Source organism: Coregonus clupeaformis, unplaced genomic scaffold (genome assembly GCF_020615455.1).
Source record: "Coregonus clupeaformis isolate EN_2021a unplaced genomic scaffold, ASM2061545v1 scaf0015, whole genome shotgun sequence".
Classification (NCBI taxonomy): domain Eukaryota; kingdom Metazoa; phylum Chordata; class Actinopteri; order Salmoniformes; family Salmonidae; genus Coregonus; species Coregonus clupeaformis.
Window position 1 is genome coordinate 838,310 of NW_025533470.1, and position 15,002 is coordinate 853,311.

General features: G+C 43.4%; 1 protein-coding gene across 3 annotated transcripts in view; it reads left to right on the top strand.

The window, feature by feature from the left end:
* The window catches only part of LOC121556115 (gap junction beta-1 protein), a 35,608-nt gene extending 25,692 nt beyond the window's left edge, over positions 1 to 9,916 (top strand). For 2 of the 3 annotated variants that reach the window (XM_045212455.1, XM_045212456.1), the window contains exon 9: positions 6,198 to 9,916. In XM_045212455.1, coding sequence (XP_045068390.1) covers positions 6,198 to 7,039 — 842 coding nt within the window. In that variant the 3' untranslated portion in view covers positions 7,040 to 9,916. Of the gene's footprint in view, positions 1 to 1,000; positions 1,082 to 6,197 lie in introns of those variants that run through there. The other variant, XM_041870003.2, reaches the window with a different exon arrangement.
* Positions 9,917 to 15,002: the final 5,086 nt, after the last annotated feature.

Sequence of the window (15,002 nt, forward strand, 5' to 3'; positions counted from 1 at the left end):
TTTGGAACACCATTATTTTTGTCTTACTGAGATTTACTGTCAGGGCCCAGGTCTGACAGAATCAGTGCAGAAGATCTAGGTGCTGCTGTAGGCCCTCCTTGGTTGGTGACAGAAGCACCAGATCATCAGCAAACAGTAGACATTGGACTTCAGATTCTAGTAGGGTGAGGCCGGGTGCTGCAGACTGTTCTAGTGCCCTTGCCAATTCGTTGATATATATGTTGAAGAGGGTGGGGCTTAAACTGCATCCCTGTCTCACCCCACGGCCCTTTGGAAAGAAATGTGTTTTTTTGGTAATTTGGTAAAAACCCAATTTGACATTTGCTCAGTACATTGTTTTCACTGAGGAAATGAACTAGTCTGCTGTTAATGATAATGCAGAGGATTTTCCCAAGGTTGCTGTTGACGCATATCCCACGGTAGTTATTGGGGTCAAATTTGTCTCCACTTTTGTGGATTGGGGTGATCAGTCCTTGCTTCCAAATATTGGGGAAGATGCCAGTGCTAAGGATGATGTTAAAGGGTTTAAGTATAGCCAATTGGAATTTGTGGTCTGTATATTTATCATTTCATTGAGGATACCATCAACACCACAGGCTATTTTGTCCTGTAGTTGGAGAATCCAGTGGGTTCTGGTAGTCTTTAATAGTTGATTCTAAGATTTGCATTTGATCATGTATATTTTTTTGCTGTTTGTTCTCTGTTATAGAGCCAAAAAGATTGGAGAAGTGGTTTACCCATACATCTCCGTTTTGGATAGATAGCTCTTCATGTTGTTGTTTATATAGTGTTCTCTCTCTCTCTCTCTCTCACTCTCACTCTCACTCTCACTCTCACTCTCACTCTCACTCTCACTCTCACTCTCACTCTCACTCTCACTCTCACTCTCACTCTCTCTCTCACTCTCACTCTCTCTTTCTCTTTGCCTCTCGCTCTCTGTGTGTGTTGTAGGTAGTGTGCAGGAGCGAACCAAGAAACGGGAGTCTGTCTGGAACAAGTACCTCATTTCCTGTTTGAATAAGAAGTAATCCACCTCCCTCGACCCTTCATGACCCACAGCCTCCAAATCAGGCTGATAAAGGTGTTTTTCCCTCGACCCTTCATGACCCTCCATCACATTAACCACTATCGTCACTATCTCACCTAGTTCTAAAATGTTCTGTAATCCTTGGTGCCTAAGAGTTTTTTGGGGTCACCGAAGTCCAAACAGTGTAAAAAAATTAAAAATAAAATAATTATATATTATAAATCTACCGTTCAAAAGTTTGGGGTCACTTAGATATGTCCTTGTTTTCGAAAGAAAACATCAAAACTATGAAATAACACATATGGAATCATGTAGTAACCAAAAAAGTGTTAAACAAATCAAAATATATTTTATATTTGAGATTCTTCAAATAGCCATCCTTTGCCTTGATGACAGCTTTGCACACTCTTGACATTCTCTCAACCAACTTCACCTGGAATGCTTTTCCAACAGTCTTGAAGGAGTTCCCAGATATGCTGAGCATTTGTTGGCTGCATTTCCTTCCAACTCATCCCAAACCATCTCAATTTGGTTGAGGTCGGGGGATTGTGGAGGCCAGGTCATCTGATGCAGCACTCCATCACTCTCCTTCTTGGTCAAATAGCCCTTACACAGCCTGGAGGTGTGTTGGGTCATTGTCTTGTTGAAAAACAAATGATAGTCCCACTAAGCCCAAACCAGATGAGATGGCGTATCGCTGCAGAATGCTGTGGTAGCCTTGCTGGTTAAGTGTGCCTTGAATTCTAAATAAATCACAGACAGTGTCACCAGCAAAGCACCCCCACACCATAACACCTCCTCCTCCATGCTTTACGGTGGGAACTACACATGCGGAGATCATCCGTTCACCTATTCTGCGTCTCACAAGGACACGGCGGTTGGAACAAAAAATCTCAAAGTTGGACTCATCAGACCAAACGACAGATTTCCACCGGTCTAATGTCCATTGCTCGTGTTTCTTGGCCCAAGCAAGTCTCTTCTTCTTATTGGTGTCCTTTAGCAGTGGTTTCTTTGCAGCAATTCGACCATGAAGGCCTGATTCACGCAGTCTCCTCTGAACAGTTGATGTTGAGATGTGTCTGTTACTTGAACTCTGTGAAACATTTATTTGGGCTGCAATCTGAGGTGCAGTTAACTCTAATGAATTTATCCTCTGCAGCAGAGGTAACTCGGGGTCTTCCTTCTTCCTGTGGCAGTCCTCATGAGAGCCAGTTTCATCATAGCGCTTGATGGTTTTTGCGACTGCACTTGAAGAAACTTTCAAAGGTCTTGAAATGTTCCGTATTCATTGACCTTCATGTCTTAAAGTAATGATGGACTGTCATTTCGCTTTGCTTATTTGAACTGTTCTTGCCATAATATGGACTTGGTCTTTTACCAAATAGGGCCATCTTCTGTATACCACCCCTACCTTGTCACAACTGATTGACTCAAACACATTAAGAAGGAAAGAAATTCCACAAATTAACTTTTAACAAGGCACACCTGTTAATTGAAATACATTCCAGGTGACTACCTCATGAAGCTGGTTGAGAGAATGCCAAGAGTGTGCAAAGCTGTCATCAAGGCAAAGGGTGGCTACTTTGAAGAATCTAAAATAAAAAAATATTTTTTTAACACTTTTTTTGGTTACTACATGATTCCATATGTGTTATTTCATAGTTTTGATGTCTTCACTATTATTGTACAATGTAGAAAATAGTAAAAATAAAGAAAAACCCTGGAATGAGTAGGTGTGTCCAAACCTTTGACCAAGCTCACTCCTCAAAATAGCAAATCCCAATTCCCCGTCTTTGTCAAGTCTATTTACAAAAGATGACAAACCTTAAAGGGCAATGCCGCCACTTTCAACCTCCTATTCATTATCCCCAGCACCATAACAGTGTCTACATATATAACAACCTCCTATTCCTTATCCCCAGCACCATAGCAGTGTCTACATATATAACAACCTCCTATTCCTTATCCCCAGCACCATAGCAGTGTCTACATATATAAAAACTGCGCATTTCTATGATTTGTGGTTAAAAAGATGAGGGGTCCTATAATTCACAGGGTAAAATAAAAAATCAGAAAAACTGTGATTTTCAAAACGAGTTTCTAGACAGAGGGAGGGTATTTTCTTGCGCCACACATCATCGCAAATCTGTTTTGAAAATCACTATTTTTAAACTGTTAACTTGTGATGTCATCATGTAGAACATAATGTTCTATTTTTTTCTATAGAGTGTAGAAATGTGCCGTTTTCACATGTGTAGACACTGCTATTGTGCTGGAGATAATTAAAATGACATTGAAAAGTTCTGGAATTGCCCTTTTCAACTCGGACATCCTAAACATTTAAGAGACTGTAACAGCATCTCGGTCTGTTCTTGGCCTTTGTGACAGCATGGCTGTCCTGCTGCGTCCAAAATGGCTCCCTATGGACCTGGTCAAAGCCAGTGTACTATATAGGGAATAGGGTGCTATTTGGGATGCAGGTGACAACTTTCTGCTGCTGCAGACTTGACTGTTTTAATGTGTGAAATTATTTTAGGCCCTTTGTGACTGTCGGCTGACAGACCTGCTGTCTTGTCAGGCTAGCTGAGGATGATCCAGTGTGTATATTTGCCAACAGAGCTCATCACTGTGAACTTTCCTTTTGAATAATTTAACCTAAATGATGCTGTTATTTTTCCTTCACCAAGTTTGCAATGTTAAACGTTTTTTATTTTGCCTTCTGTCATATTATTAGCTAGTTTTCTGACCATGACATATTTGATATGTATCTGTGCGTTTAATAATAAAACGGTTGCTTCATTACAGGATCTCTCGCTGGTCTTCATTTTTATTTGACAGAACAATTCAAATGTAATATATTGTCCAAAACGCGTTTCTCAAGCAATCATAACTCATAATGATCTGTAGTAACCAAAAACGGAATGAACCCGACCACCCAACCCTCCCACGTCTTTGTCACAACTGATGCAGGAACAGCCCTGGGCATTGAGATGCAGAATAATGGTACACCAGGTTGTTCTTAGCGAAAAACAGACAAACAGAAATAACATTTAGAGATTTGATCAATGAATGGAGTGAATAGATGATCCAGATCTTTGGATAGATCAGGGGAACGAGCCAATCAGAACCATCTAATCCCTAAGTAAACACCCAGTACATAAAACAAAGACATTGACTGTCCACTTCTGGAAATGTTTCAGATGTATAGTTTCTTGAATGATTCTGCTTCGTCTCATTTTGCTCTGCCTACTTTCTACTCTCGCTCTGTGGTTCGGGTCAGAAACCCTCTGCCCTCCCCTCCCAGCACAATAAATAATGTGGCACGGGGCTCAGGCCTTTTGTGTCCACACAGATTCTTTCTTCTGCGTGTTCTGCTGGGGGTAGGCGGAAACCAGGGCGTTTTAATCCGAATAACACAGTCTTGTTGGGGCTCTGATAAAGGGCAGCATTGTATGGTAATAGTTTATATAAGACCATATGACCACTGGGCTGCGCTGGGCTCTGCTACGGTGCAGGGTAGTGGCTAGCGTCGCGGGAATGATTAGCATTTTACCAACGCATCGTGTTCACTAGCCAAGAGCCTTCTGGTTCGATGCTAAAATACACTCATTTTAATTTAACCCTTCTTTGTACACATTTTGTGTACCACCACAGCTGAAGGTAAAATGCATCATAATATCTCTGATTCTCTTTATTAACCATTTGGGTGATGATGATGTTGAGATTCCTGAGGAAGAGAAGAGGGTCTGACTATCTGAGGGTTGACGTGTTCTGGAGAAAGAGGGTAGTTACTGACATGAAACATCTGTTCACTTGAATACAATAACTTCTCTTGGTTGGATCTGGGGGTATTTTATTATTGGCATAGTTTAAAGACCGTTTCAAGACGGCTATATTTCTTCAGTTACAGTAGAGGTCTTAGACGGTGTCGGTCTGAAGTTAGTTGTGAGATGGATGTTTGAGTCGTTGCTTGGAGAATATATCTTGGCCTGTCTGTCTGTCTGGTGTAGCCTTGTCCGTCTTTCCGTCTGTCTGAAGGTCAGGTTGCGAGGTCAGTCAGTATTAATACTTGCTGAATGGATCACATGTCTCCGTTATCATTTCGCTATTGGCTATCGGAGCGTTACGTGGCGTGACGCTGCGTCGTGTTAGGCCATCGCCCAAGGTTCTTAAAGCGCAGGCCAGGGATTGGCTGAGTCTTGTTTGGCGTTGCTGTGACCCGACGGCTCCAGCACCATGGCCAGGCTACACCTGACGGTGGTGGTTTACGGACCCGGTGCTGCTGACACCGCCGGCTGAGACTGGTAGGACCAACAGGCGCTGCTTCCTAAATCACACCCTATTTCGTGGGCCCTGGTTGAAAGTAGTGCACTTTTATAGGTAAAGGGGTGCCATTTGGGACACAGACAGGGTGTGTTAGGTTGGGGGTTTTTACTTTGTAGGAGGATGGTTCTGTTTTAGTCTACGTTAGTACGTTGGAGAATGTTTTTCTGTCCGATGTGTCTGGTGTTTTAGATTTGTGTGAGGAGCAGGATTTGAGCTCAAGTATTTGTGATGATTGTTGGTTGGATACATACACCTGTGGGATTTATTTTTGTCAACAATAATATCCATCTTTAAGAACTCTTTCTTAATTTTCTTGATTGATTGCCTGCCTTTATTAACGATTGACTCAGAGATTATACAGTTTCAGCGATTGTATCAATATGTTACTGACATGTTATGTACTTTGATGTCCCCTAATTCCTTTGATGTCCCCTAATTCCTTTGATGTCCCCTAATTCCTTCATTACATGTTTCCTTGACATGGTCATTCTTTATAAAGAATGGCCACCCTTCCGAGTGTGATTGAACGTCAGCTTGTCTCAATACATTGTCAACATGTCATCAATACATTGTCAATATGTTATCAATACATTGTCAACATGTCATCAATACATTGTCAATATGTCATCAATACATTGTCAATATGTTATCAATACATTGTCAACATGTCATCAATACATTGTCAACATAAAGTTGTTCCCTAAGTCCTACATTCTTCTACAGAACAGTTATTCTCCTGATCATCAGCTTGACCTTTCTCCTTTCCAGCCTGGGGTTGAGAAAGGCTTTAGAGCGGAACCACTAAAACGTCTGAACTAAATCCATTCTTGTTTCTCCTCTCCAGACCTGGAATCGAAAATGAACTGGGGGTCCTTTTACGCCGTGATCAGCGGCGTAAACAGGCATTCCACCGGCATCGGCCGCATCTGGTTGTCTGTCATCTTCATCTTCCGAATCCTGGTCCTCGTAGTGGCGGCCGAGTCGGTCTGGGGAGACGAGAAGTCTGGCTTCACCTGCAACACCCAGCAGCCCGGCTGCAACTCTGTCTGCTATGACCAGTTCTTCCCCATCTCACACATCCGCCTGTGGGCCTTGCAGCTCATCCTGGTGTCCACGCCTGCTCTCTTAGTGGCCATGCACGTAGCCCATCGCAGACACATCAACAAGAAGATCCTGAAGAAGTCCGGGCGCGGTTCCCCCAAGGAGCTGGAACAACTCAAGAACCAGAAGTTTGCGATCACAGGCGCCCTCTGGTGGACCTATATGATCAGTGTGCTGTTTAGGATCGTTCTGGAAGTCGGCTTCCTTTATATATTCTACCTGATCTACCCTGACTTCAAGATGTTCCGTCTGGTCAAGTGTGACTCATACCCCTGCCCCAACACTGTCGACTGCTTCGTGTCGCGACCCACGGAGAAAACCATCTTCACCGTGTTCATGCTCTCAGTGTCGGGGGTGTGTGTTCTCCTCAACCTGGCCGAGGTGGCCTACCTGATTGGCCGAGCCTGTCTGAGGTGTATCCATGGTAACCAGGAAGAGACTAAGGTAGCATGGATCGGTCAGAAACTGTCCTCCTACAAACAGAATGAAATCAACCAAATGATCGCTGACCAGTCAAAGTTCAAGTTCAACATGGGAGCTAGGAAGACCTCTATGGAGAAGGGAGAGCGGTGCTCTGCTTTCTGATAGGCTGCCCTGGAGGGAGGCAGGTGTTCTGATTCGCTGCCTATGGAGATGGGAGAGAGGTGCTCTGCTTTCTGATAGGCTGCCAAGTCTTAGTTCCTACTCATTTTCACGGCTTCAAACTAAAGAACTAACCAGCTTGGAACCATACTGGATGGAAATCCTCAATAGCTCCATCTAGTCATAACATCAATCATCATTTAGTTCTTCATCCATTTATTCTAGTGACTGGTGCTAGGTTCTCAACATTCCTTCCTGTGGTAGGATACGAAGAGGAACAAACCAACCCAGACGGAGGGTGTTGGATGGGCCCCAAAAAATTAAAATAAAACCAACCCAGACAAACTCAATGCTGGATTGGAGGGAGAACTTTGTTTCCTGGTGATCGACACAGCCGCTGTTTTGTCTCACAACCTTGGGGCAGGAACTGGTGGATAAAGGAACATTTGTTTCAGCACATGACTTGAGAAACCCATTGTATTGGAACTCACTGAGTCTCCTACAGCACAGAGACTACTCCTACAGCACAGAGACTACTCCTACAGCACGGAGACTACTCCTACAGCACGGAGACTACTCCTACAGCACGGAGACTACTCCTACAGCACAGAGACTACTCCTACAGCACAGAGACTACTCCTACAGCACAGAGACTACTCCTACAGCACAGAGACTACTCCTACAGCACAGAGACTACTCCTACAGCACAGAGACTGTGCTTTTCAACAGCATAGTGTTTCTAGGCTCTCAGATGGTACTATATAGTCTGACATGGTGTTTCTAGGCTCTCAGATGGTACTATATAGTCTGACATAGTGTTTCTAGGCTCTCAGATGGTACTATATAGTCTGACATGGTGTTTCTAGGCTCTCAGACGGTACTATATAGTCTGACATGGTGTTTCTAGGCTCTCAGATGGTACTATATAGTCTGACATGGTGTTTCTAGGCTCTCAGATGGTACTATATAGTCTGACATGGTGTTTCTAGGCTCTCAGATGGTACTATATAGTCTGACATGGTGTTTCTAGGCTCTCAGATGGTACTATATAGTCTGACATGGTGTTTCTAGGCTCTCAGATGGTACTCTATAGTCTGACATGGTGTTTCTAGTCTCTCAGACGGTACTATATAGTCTGACATGGTGTTTCTAGGCTCTCAGACGGTACTATATAGTCTGACATGGTGTTTCTAGGCTCTCAGACGGGACTATATAGTCTGACATGGTGTTTCTAGGCTCTCAGACGGTACTATATAGTCTGACATGGTGTTTCTAGGCTCTCAGACGGTACTATATAGTCTGACATGGTGTTTCTAGGCTCTCAGACGGTACTATATAGTCTGACATGGTGTTTCTAGGCTCTCAGATGGTACTATATAGTCTGACATGGTGTTTCTAGGCTCTCAGATGGTACTATATAGTCTGACATGGTGTTTCTAGGCTCTGATGGTACTATATAGTCTGACATGGTGTTTCTAGGCTCTCAGATGGTACTATATAGTCTGACATGGTGTTTCTAGGCTCTCAGACAGTACTATATAGTCTGACATGGTGTTTCTAGGCTCTCAGATGGTACTATATAGTCTGACATGGTGTTTCTAGGCTCTCAGACGGTACTATATAGTCTGACATGGTGTTTCTAGGCTCTCAGACGGTACTATATAGTCTAACATGGTGTTTCTAGGCTCTCAGACGGGACTATATAGTCTGACATGGTGTTTCTAGGCTCTCAGACGGTACTATATAGTCTAACATGGTGTTTCTAGGCTCTCAGATGGTACTATATAGTCTGACAGTGTTTCTAGGCTCTCAGACGGGACTATATAGTCTGACATGGTGTTTCTAGGCTCTCAGATGGTACTATATAGTCTGACAGTGTTTCTAGGCTCTCAGACGGTACTATATAGTCTAACATGGTGTTTCTAGGCTCTCAGATGGTACTATATAGTCTGACATAGTGTTTCTAGGCTCTCAGACGGTACTATATAGTATACTGATAGTATGTGTAGACACTCAGACATGTTAAACATCAGTCATCAACATGTTACTGATGATGTTTCTAGACACTCAGACGTGTTAAACATCAGTCATCTCAACACATTATTCTCGATCTGTGAAATTGTGGCATTGCTGAGAAGTCACATGATGTGCAGTGGAACCTATGAAGAGGCAAGATTAGAGATTATTTCTTCAGGCTTGGGCGTAGCCAGGCAAATCAGATTAACCAATAACTTCCTGGTTTTCGATTGGTTGAAAACAGGCTGCTGCCATTTTACATTTACCCACAATCATTTTAATCTGTTAAATCATTTTATTTGCATAATATTATTCATTTTACACATTTATTTCATATTTAATGTAGGAAAGTTATTGTACTTGAATATAATCCTGCTCCATCTCCTCTTTATTCCTGTCTAGTTTCCAGTTCGTCAGTTTACAATTTAATCATACACATTGTTCTCATAAAAGGCTAAATACATTTTGTTGTACAGTAAAAATACAAGAATTATAAAGATATTGAATTTAACCTGTGCTTTTCATTCAGCTGTAAAGCAGCTCTTTATTTCTGCTTTAGTTAGAGTATTAATGTCCATCTACTATGGGTAAACATCCAGTCTAGGGTTGCAACATTCCGGTTACTTTCCCAAAATGTCCTTGTTTTCCAGAAATCCTGGTTGGAGGATTCTGGATTTCCTGCTTTATTGCTTCCTGGAATTTTGCAACCGGGATTATTGGGAATATTGGTAAAAGTAAACAGAATTTTGCAACCCTAACCAGTCCATGGTGTATATATGACCGGTTAAACAGGTTGTAACAATGTATATATGTATATTATTGTACATTAAGGAATAAAATCCATAATTATTTGAACAACTCAAATGTGTAGACGTTCTTTATAACATTGACTGACATTGCAAAGTGTCAGTACCGGTATGTTGTTGTACTTCCTAACCTCTGGTTTCACGTCTTAGTGTACAGTAAATCCATGTAGATGGATAATGTCTTAGTGTACAGTAAATCCATGTAGATGGATAATGTCTTAGTGTACAGTAAATCCATGTAGATGGATAATGTCTTAGTGTACAGTAAATCCATGTAGATGGATAATGTCTTAGTGTACAGTAAATCCATGTAGATGGATAATGTCTTAGTGTACAGTAAATCCATGTAGATGGATAATGTCTTAGTGTACAGTAAATCCATGTAGATGGATAATGTCTTAGTGTACGGTAAATCCATGTAGATGGATAATGTCTTAGTGTACAGTAAATCCATGTAGATGGATAATGTCTTAGTGTACAGTAAATCCATGTAGATGGATAATGTCTTAGTGTACAGTAAATCCATGTAGATGTGCGTGTCCCCAGCCTTCCTGGAGTTTGTCATTACCTCCTTTCCACTCCGTCATTGGTGGCTTTAACGGTATTCGCCTGCCTGTCATTGGTGGCTTTAACGGTATTCGCCTGCCTGTCATTAGTGGCTTCAGGACATAAATGGCTGCTCTTCTCCAAAGCTGTGTCCCAAACGGCCCCCCCTCCACCACAGTGATAGATACCCTCTCCCTATAGTCATGCCCCCCTCCTCCTCCACCACAGTGATAGATACCCTCTCCCTATAGTCATGCCCTGCCCCCCCACCCTCTCCCTATAGTCATGCCCTGCCCCCCCTCCACCACAGTGATAGATACCCTCCCCCCCTCCACCACAGTGATAGATACCCTCTCCCTATAGTCATGCCCCCCCCTCCTCCTCCACCACAGTGATAGATACCCTCTCCCTATAGTCATGCCCTCCCCCCTCCTCCTCCACCACAGTGATAGATACCCTCTCCCTATAGTCATGCCCTCCCCCCTCCTCCTCCACCACAGTGATAGATACCCTCTCCCTATAGTCATGCCCTGCCCCCCCCACCCTCTCCCTATAGTCATGCCCTCCCCCCCTCCTCCACCACAGTGATAGATACCCTCTCCCTATAGTCATGCCCTCCCCCCCTCCTCCTCCACCACAGTGATAGATACCCTCTCCCTATAGTCATGCCCTGCCCCCCCACCCTCTCCCTATAGTCATGCCCTCCCCCCCTCCTCCTCCACAGTGATAGATACCCTCTCCCTATAGTCATGCCCTCCCCCCTCCTCCTCCACAGTGATAGATACCCTCTCCCTATAGTCATGCCCTGCCCCCCCCCTCCACCACAGTGATAGATACCCTCTCCCTATAGTCATGCCCTGCCCCCCCTCCACCACAGTGATAGATACCCTCTCCCTATAGTCATGCCCTGCCCCCCCTCCACCACAGTGATAGATACCCTCTCCCTATAGTCATGCCCTCCCCCCCTCCTCCACCACAGTGATAGATACCCTCTCCCTAGAGTCATGCCCTCCCCCCCTCCTCCACCACAGTGATAGATACCCTCTCCCTAGAGTCATGCCCTCCCCCCCTCCTCCACCACAGTGATAGATACCCTCTCCCTAGAGTCATGCCCTCCCCCCCTCCTCCACCACAGTGATAGATACCCTCTCCCTATATTTAGCAATGAGCTGCACTTGATGCCAGACAGACCAGGAAGTCAAGCTTATTGGCCAGCTGCCCTGTCAATCACCTCAACAGGCAGGGGAGTTTGGCCAGGGGCTCTCATAGTTTACATTAGAGAGCGCCCTCAGCCCTGGGCCAAATGTAACCCTGAGGGGATCGGGAGGGAGAGGCTAGCAGCAGTATCAGTAGTAGCAGTGTTCAGCTGGTTGGAAGGGAGAGAGGGTTGGAGAGGAACTGTAGGTCCTGGTTGAAGCCTTGACTGAATGAGTGTGTTGGTGTGTCCCGTAGTGTGGAACGGCCTTGTTGTGGGCTGGTCTGGTGTTTCCTGTTCATTCAAGGGCATTCCTTCGAGAGAGAGAGAGAGAGAGAGAGAGAGAGAGAGAGAGAGAGAGAGAGAGAGAGAGAGAGAGAGAGAGAGAGAGAGAGAGAGAGAGAGAGAGAGAGAGAGAGAGAGAGAGAGAGAGAGAGAGAGAGAGAGAGAGAGAGAGAGAGAGAGAGAGAGAGAGAGAGAGAGAGAGAGAGAGAGAGAGAGAGAGAGAGAGAGAGAGAGAGAGAGAGAGAGAGAGAGAGAGAGAGAGAGAGAGAGAGAGAGAGAGAGAGAGAGAGAGAGAGAGAGAGAGAGAGAGAGAGAGAGAGAGAGAGATTTCTGTTTGTCTTCCACTCTGGATTGCTGTGTTTCGAAATACATCTATTCTCATTCTAAGCATTTTGGGCGATTTAGAAATCCCGGCCGGACGCATTTTTTTAGGTCCAAAAAGAGGACATGTCCGGGAAAAAGAGGACCTATGGTCACCCTAGTACTACTTCCACCTTCACATACTAGAATAGTTATTACTACTACGTCTACCATTCCCTTCACATACAGTACATCATCCTCTGGTGAAGACGGCATGTTTCCTTCTGTCTTGCTTGTGTACCTCCTCGTCCAAGCGATTCTCAAAGTTGTCGTTCGCCATGTTGAATGCACACAGTTTCGGCCTGAATCGAAAAGAAGAAACTCTCATCACCACTAAAGTTGACCAATAACCGACGAAGGGGCATAGGCTTCCGATACCAAACTTCGGCTTGCCTCAAGAAAAAGTTTTTGTGCACGAACAACCGAAAAAAGCCTTGACGAAGACCAAAGTGAACATAAACGTCACAGAATTTCATCATACTATATGCACAAACTTTTCCGAACTGTTTTGGATGGGAAGCATGTGGACAATGCCTTTAGAAGCCAAGCATAATGCTTTGTGTAGTGTGAATAACATTTACCATTAGACCATACATCAAAGAATAATTCAAGGAATATTACTCAGAAATATGAGGACTAACGTACGTATCCATTTAAAAGTACAGATTTATTAGTAATGCAATAAGAATACAATTATCAAATGGTACATACAGTAGCCTACCAGAAGTCACAAAATATCTAAGTATAAAAGTATAAACACTATGGCATATGAACCGTATCACCAGGAGATTGGTTTACAATGAATACCTGAATGAAAGTGTGTGTATATATATATATACACACTACCAGTCAAGTTTGGACACACCTACTCATTCAAGGGTTTCTTTATTTTTACTATTTTCTACATTGTAGAATAATAGTGAAGACATCAAAACTATAAAATAACACATATGGAATCATGTAGTAACCAAAGAAAAGTGTTAAACAAATCAAAATATATTTTACATGTGAGATTCTTCAAATAGCCACCCTTTGCCTTGATGACAGCTTTGCACACTCTTGGCATTCTCTCAACCAGCTTCACCTGGAATGTTTTTCCAACACTCTTGAAGGAGTTCCCTCATATGCTGAGCACTTGTTGGCTGCTTTTCCTTCACTCTGCCGTCCGACTCATCCCAAACCATCTCAATTGGGTTGAGGTCGGGTGACTTTGGAGGCCAGGTCATCTGATGCAGCACTCCATCACTCTCCTTATTGGTAAAATAGCCCTTACACAGCCTGGAGGTGTGTTTTGGGTCATTGTCCTGTTGAAAAACAAATGATAGTCCCACTAAGCCCAAACCAGATGGGATGGCGTATCGCTGCAGAACGCTGTAGAAAATAGTAAAAATAAAGAAAAACCCTGGAATGAGTAGGTGTGTCCAAACCTTTGACTGGTACTGTATGTCGCTTCCTCTTTGAACTGACCACTGTCCGACGAACAGATTAACACAGTAACTCTGTAAAAATAAATCCATATTACTTAAAGTACAATAGAACATAAAAATTCGCAGCGCTTTATGAACTCTCGAAACAAACCAAAACAAGGAAATATTAATTAACATTAATTTAGTTGATTCAAGTTTATCCCTCATCACACCTCCGGGGTCCGCCCCCTGGAGAAAGACACGGATAAGGTGTGTTTGACTCTTGTGATAGTCAGCATATGGTCATCCATCCAGACAATGTCATAAATCGTTTGCGTCATCACGCTGGGCCTCAGCGGCTGCTAGACGCGTCTTCATCCCTGGCATCATCATCATCATCATGGTTCACGCTCTCCATTTTACACTATGACTCCTATCTTATATTTGTACAGTCTAGGACTACTACTCATCCCTGACAGGAAACCAATCCCAACGTCTACATTTGAGGTGACTGTACGGATGAGTAGTTCACATACTGTAGGTTATTTTCAATTCAAACCCGACCTCGAAGCCAGTTCCACTGCTTTATTCATTCTTCCCCTGTAAATCAGGGACTGGTTTAGACCTGGGAGTCTCCACCCTCACTAAAGGAATCTCTCAGCCACCCTGCCTCCTTATTCCTCCTCCACCAAACTTTACAGTTGGCACTATGCAGTCGGGCCGGTAGCGTCCTCCTGGCATCTGCCAAACCCAGATTTGTCCGTCGGACTGCCAGATGGTGAAGCGTGATTCAACACTTACAGTTGACCGGGGCAGCTCTAACAGGGCAGACATTTGATTAACTGACTTAACTGGCATCCTATGACAGTGTCACGTTGAAAGTCACTGATCTCTTCAGTAAGGCCATTCTACTGACAATGTTTGTCTATGGAGATTGCATGGTGGTGTGCTCGATTTTATACACCTGTCAGCAACGAGTGTGGCTGAAATAGCCGAATACATTAATTAGAAGGGGTGTCCACATACTTTTGTATGTATAGTGTATATTTTCAGGATGGAAAAACGCTTTGAGTGTAAACTTAAACGACTAAAACCAGATATAGAAATTAAAATATAAAGGACCTATATATATTTTATAATATAATCTTTGAGAAGTAACAATCAAAATAAAAGCAAAGAGAATTGAAATTCCAAAAACAAGGAATTTAGCAGTATCGATTTTGTTATGTTTGAGCAAAAGAACACAGTATTAGCCAAGACAAAATGCATAGAATTACAGGAAATGTGCTTTAAAACTACAAAAAAAAATCTCAACTCCATGGAGTAAGATTGTGGCCTCTAAAATTCACCCC